Source organism: Mastigoproctus giganteus, chromosome 6 (assembly GCF_048544385.1).
Source record: "Mastigoproctus giganteus isolate SK-2022 chromosome 6, ASM4854438v1, whole genome shotgun sequence".
NCBI classification, from domain to species: domain Eukaryota; kingdom Metazoa; phylum Arthropoda; class Arachnida; order Uropygi; family Thelyphonidae; genus Mastigoproctus; species Mastigoproctus giganteus.
This window is the reverse complement of record NC_143580.1, coordinates 140,829,910-140,835,909: the sequence shown is the minus strand read 5'-3', so window position 1 is coordinate 140,835,909 and position 6,000 is coordinate 140,829,910. Positions and strand designations below refer to the sequence as shown.

Below are 6,000 nucleotides of genomic sequence, written 5' to 3'. Positions count from 1 at the left end.
TAAGAGTTAGCTTGGAATTTTCTCCATTTGGAGTGATGTACAATTCATTTGAAATTACTAGGACACAGGATGACAAAGATATCTTCTTTCCTTTCACTGTCTATTATAAATCTGCTCGATTTTAATGTTAGATGTAGCATATATTTTTCATTCTTATAGCAAATAGAAATTCAAAGCTGAATATAAATTATGAAGTCAATATTTCCATAAATCTTGTATGGATATTGTAGTTCCACCAACACAGTCCTAACATAAAAAAATCTTTTGGATGATGTGTCATTCTGCCCAAATACAGAAAGACAGATACTGACACGGTCTCATCTGAATTTATTAGGAATGTAGAAAAAGCAAGGATTGAGCACCTCAGTTTTATTTTGATCTGCATCGGTCAAAATTAGCATCTTTAAGGCCAAGAGGGTTCTGGACTCATTCACCACAAGAGACACCCTCAATAAAAAATAAATTTTCTAAACTAAGTTCCCTATTTTTAACTCATTTCTGTTGGAGCAGGACTTAAAAATTCTTCTGGCCGTTTGTAATCACTAAGCGCTCTTAATGTTAAGGTATCATGAGGCAGTTCTGATTTTCTACGTAGCAGGATTTTGTCCTTTTGTGTTGTTATAGTGGCCTATACGGGAGAAAAAAAATTCTAGAATATAATAACAAATTAGCAATAATTTATAACTATCTACTGAAAGTATACAATAATTAAAAGATAAGATAAAAAAAATTAAATAAATAAATAAAAAACACTAGAAATCTCTTGAGTATATTATTTTTAATGTGGTATACAGCAATAAACAGTGCATGTGTGTTATCTTATATAAAGTGGTCCCTCAATTGATAATATCTTTGACTAATGATAATTTGATTTAAAATGTTGAAACAATAAGATTTATGTGTTATTGTTCAGCCAAGAACAACTCTTGTGAGCCACATGGTCATAATTTTTGAATGGCCAAAAAATGATGACCAGTCAGAGTAACATTTATCAGCACTTGGAGGTCTCTCTCTCTCTCTCTTTCTTTTTTTGATTTTCAAAAATTTGCAAGAGTGGGTGTAAAAGAAAAGAAAAGAGAAGAGAAGAGAAGAGAAGCAGGGTTTGTTATTTTTTTTTTTTTTGGATTTTAGGAGCATTAGCAACTAAGGCCATATTGCTCCGGGATATGCGGTGGTCATTCCCTGACCTTTCTGCATCCTCCGTATTTGGTGGTGACGGGCTCGAACCCCGGTCTAATCAAGAAGCGTGTGCTACGCACTGCTGCTCCTTCCCACCTGGCTACGGAGGCGCCTTGAGAAGCAGGGCTTTAATATAACAACTGGACTGATCCCATCATAAATAATGTGATCTATCCATAGTTATATTATCATAATTATAGCCTTAAGCCATAATTATGAGAACATCGTTGGGATTCAGGGGAAGTAGTACAGATTGGAGGTGTACAAATACAGTAAACCCCCGCTATTTTTCCTGAGAAATGTCGCGAATACTGAGTTATGGCTCCCATAGTAATAGTGATTCCGTTCCAAAGTATGAAATATATAAGAAAAACTAGTCTAAAATTTTGTCTATGTATGTATTATATGTACCTTCATAATATGACTATGTACATAGTGAAATGCAAGCATATGACATCGAAATGGAAATAAGAAACAATTTAATAATAAATGTAATATTTATTAGAAATTTCAAACAAATCTTTCAAACCAGCCCCTTTGCTAGTTAAAAACTTATCCCGCCAGTGCTATCACCAGTTTCGCTAAAGTGTTGATAAAGGAGTTTTGCCTTTTCACGAATAATGAGTGAACTTAATGGAACTTTATTTTGAGTTCCACATATTTAAAGCCTTTTCCGTTTTTTCTAATTTAACATCACAAGTTACAGAGTAAATTTTGGAAGCAATCAGCGCGTTTTCAAGGACACTACGGCGGATTTTTTCTTCCGATTTCTTCATTGATCGTACCGTTGACTCATTGATTTTATAATGTTTTGCCACTGAGGAGACACTTACACCATTAGAAATTTTATCTAATAACTCAATTTTATTCGCTAATGTCATCACCTTCTTTGATATTTTCACATTTCTCTTGTTATTCGTAGCCATATTTTTGTACGGGTTAGAAAGAACTTGTCCACAATAAAGTCACTTTCTTCCGTTAACACACTCGAAAAAGTCTGTTTTACACTGCAAAACGGTAGATTTATCATTTTTTAAGCATATCAATTTATAAATTTATAAGCATATAAATTAAAAGCGAACGACGAAACCTTCCATGACAAGTGCATAACACATACTGAACAAGGATTAGCGAGAAACATCCACGCTCGCGATTTTGTCACCCCTCTCTCCCCCCACTGAGCGCTGTTTTGACTGGGAAAGATAATTTTAGCCACGCCATGTTTTTTTTTATGGTGGAAAATATTCACATTTTTTTAGGTTTCATTTTATATTAAATCGGCGATCGCGAATATGCGAATACAGATACTGCGAATAGCGGGGGTTTACTGTATTTCTCTTACTCGCAAGGTTGGGGTTCAAAGGGTGACTGAGCATTTTAGACCCATAAGTTTGACTTCTATTCCAGAGAAAATAATGGAGTCAGTGAATTAAAGAAATATTCCAGAATCATCCTAACAGGAATGGAATTAAATTTAAAAAAAAATTAATGTGTTTGTTAAGGGAGGGGGATCCTGTCCAACCAATCTGATCAGTTACTATAACACAGTAAGAAAGGAAGTAGACACAAACTATAAATCTGACATCATATATTTAGATTTCAGTAAAGCTTCTCACACTGCTCCACAAGAAAGATTGCCTTACAAATTGGAGTAGTATGGCATTATTGGTTAGTTAGTGTTACAGATAAAGGGATTATTGAGTGGCAGAAGACAGGTGGTTTCTGATGGTGGTTTCAGACTCTCCCCTAGATTCATGATCTAGGGGAGAGTCTGTCTCCCCTAGAGCACAATATGTCTTTACTCATAAAGACATATTGTGCTTACTATCTAAATTTGCAAATGATAAAAAAGATGGTTAATTACAGGCATTAAGGCATCCTACTGAAACATGATGGAAAACAAAATTAGGCATACAGGCAGTGGAAACTGAGGTTTAAACATTGATAAATGCAAGGTACTGTATATGGGCAGCAGTAATCCCAGGATAATATACCAATGACTGGTATCACACATGACTGTACAATTATCCTCAGGTGGATAATTGTACAGTCCAACAAGAAGTTCTTGAAGAATTGAAGATAGGTTGCTAGAACAGCTCGTAAGATTCTGTACATGATGGAGAGGAACTTTGCTAGCGAGAACAAGGTGGTAATTAACCCATTGTATAAGGAAAACATTGGGCTGCTTCTTGAGTACTGAATGCAGATCTGGAAGCCTCATTTTAAGCAGGAGTACTCTTGATCAACAAAAAAGGAGTACCCTTACAATGAAAGACTTCAATTATGCAAATTGCAAGACTTGGAATCTAAGACTTGTGAGGAGGCCTGTCTGAATTCTTTAACACTTTAAATAGACCCAATAAACTTAAGGATGATGGTCTTGCTTACTATTTTTTTTGGACAACACAAATACTCAAGACAAGATAAACTAAAAAACAGAGCTGTGAACAGTTGCTATCAGCCAGAGAGTAATCGATTGCTGGAATCGATTGCTGGAATAAATTACCATTTGGAATTGTGGTGGAAGTGGGTAGTTAAAATAAATTTAAGGAAGAATTGGAGAGTGTTAGAAGAGATGGACAGATGAAGTAGGGTGGTTTTTTTTTTTTTTAAGGAAGCATGTATAAGCATGCTTCCTTGGATCACTCCAAGGAAAGGCTGACCAGCCCTTGGGTTATCTACAACAGACTCACGGCCTTCACAGAATCGCTTGTGCCATTTAAATATGGCCATCCTACCAAAACACTCATATGCTTAATTCATCTCTTTAACTGTTTCCAATGCATTTAAGCTCAGTCTGACACAATAAAGAATCACATATCACTGTTCAATCTGTATGTTTGACATGATACTTGCTTCAAAATGATCATATTTTAGCATTAAATCAGGTAAAATATGAATTTGCCCAACCTCAGAGGCCTTTTTCAGGATTCAAAATGATCGTCAGTGACATGCAACTAAAAAAAAAAAAAAAAAAAAATCTTCATGCTACACTAGCTCGACAAGTACTTGGCTTGTGCACACAGTCTGCTCAGTAGTTTTCAAGGAGAGCACTTCTAGAGGCAGTTATGGAAAGTTTGCACCATAAACATAAAAGCTTGTACCAGCCTGCGAATTAAATGATCACCTCTTGTACAATGACACCTCTGAAAATGTTTCTCATTTAGAATTTGTTAACATCCCTGACCTAAAAAAACAAAACAAAATCTGTCCTTTTGCAGTGCGCCGGAACACAACAATCGATGCTACACACTAAATCAAACTAGAACGTTTGTTCTTTAAGTGTCCTAGTTAATCCAATCCCGGTAAATAAATCAAGATTCTGCTGTACTTTATTATTACCATATTTAATGTTAGTAATGTCTTACTGTGTGTTTAATTTATCAATTAAACTTTATTATACATATGTATGTACAAGAAAATCACATTATATATGGGGTCAGCAGGTGTTCGCTTATATCCGCAGTTTCAGCCATCCACAGTAGTTCTTGGAACAAATCCCCAGCAGATACAGGGGTCTTACTGTAGTTACATATTTAAATACACTGTGTGATCACTGAATTATGCCACTCCTATAAAAACTGAATGCGTCCCGTTGACCACGTGAGGTATGAAAGTGTGAAGTTACTCGACCTATATACCACAGATAAGGTGTCAATGGTTCAGTAAAATTCCGTGCGTGATGGGTAAAAGGAAGGATTTATCGAACTTTGATAAAGGACAGATTGTGGGTGCTTGAAGAGCTGATACCTCAATTTCCCAAACAGCTGAACTGGTGGAGTATTCGAGAGCCACTGTAGTTAAAGTGTACTGGTGTCAAAATGGTCAAACAACGACCCAGAGGCAAAACTGCAAAGGTCAGCGAAAGGTTGATGTTAGAGGTGAGCACCAGGTTCGATGACTCATACAGGCGCAGCACTGGCGAAGAGTTGACTACGCAATACAACAGAGGTCAACCCAGAACAATATCTGGCATGACCATGCATCGCATGCTGAGACATATGGGCTATACCAACAGACGACCCCTACGGCATTCTCTCCTAACCAAGGTTCATCGGAGTAAAAAAGACTCGACTGGTGCAATGAGCATGCAAGTTGGATGTTAGAAGGCTGGAAGAAGGTGTGCTAGTCGGAGGAGTCACTTTATTTACTCCACACAGTGGATGGTCATGTATGGATTTGGCATCAACAACATGGTCCTTGATCCATCATGCATGGTATCAAAAGTGCAGGCCGGTGGAGGCAGTTGTATGGTGTGGGGCATGTTTCACTGGCAGGAACTTGACCCCTGGTGCATGTGGAACAACGTATCAGTGGTCTCTGCTATCGTCAACTGCTTGCTGACAGTTCTGACTTCCAGTATATTAATTGGCCTCCGAACTCCTCTAATATCAATCCAATAGAGCACTTGTGGGACACTATGGAGAGGCATAGCAGGCGTCTGGATACACCAGTCACCTCCATACCTGCATCGTTGATCGCATTACACAGCTCTGTTGGCCATACCTCCCGAAAGCTTCCAACATCTTGGTGAATCAATTCCACGTCGGATGGCTACTGTACTGAGAGCAAAACAAGGACCTACAAAGTATTAGGTAGGTTGTCATAATTCAATGATCACTCAATGTAAATCCCACCAATACACTACAGTAATTGTAGTGTATTGGTGGGATAATTGTAGTGGGTATTTTATGTGTAGATACTTAATACATGAAGGCTCCCTGAAGATAATCATATCAAGGATACTGATATCTCTCATCACCTTTCTATCGAGCTGATGTAGAACACTCTCATCCAATAAATCTACAAACTTCTTGCTAC

The 6,000-nt window shown here is 37.3% G+C and overlaps 1 protein-coding gene across 1 annotated transcript in view; it reads right to left on the bottom strand.

The window, feature by feature from the left end:
• Window positions 1-252: 252 nt before the first annotated feature.
• The window catches only part of LOC150084621 (serine/threonine-protein phosphatase 2A 56 kDa regulatory subunit gamma isoform-like), a 387,095-nt gene continuing 381,347 nt past the window's right edge, over window positions 253-6,000 (bottom strand). Inside the window, exon 16 of the mRNA XM_090376516.1 lies at window positions 253-628. Coding sequence (XP_090232642.1) covers window positions 488-628 — 141 coding nt within the window. The 3' untranslated portion in view covers window positions 253-487. The remainder of the gene's footprint in view (window positions 629-6,000) is intronic.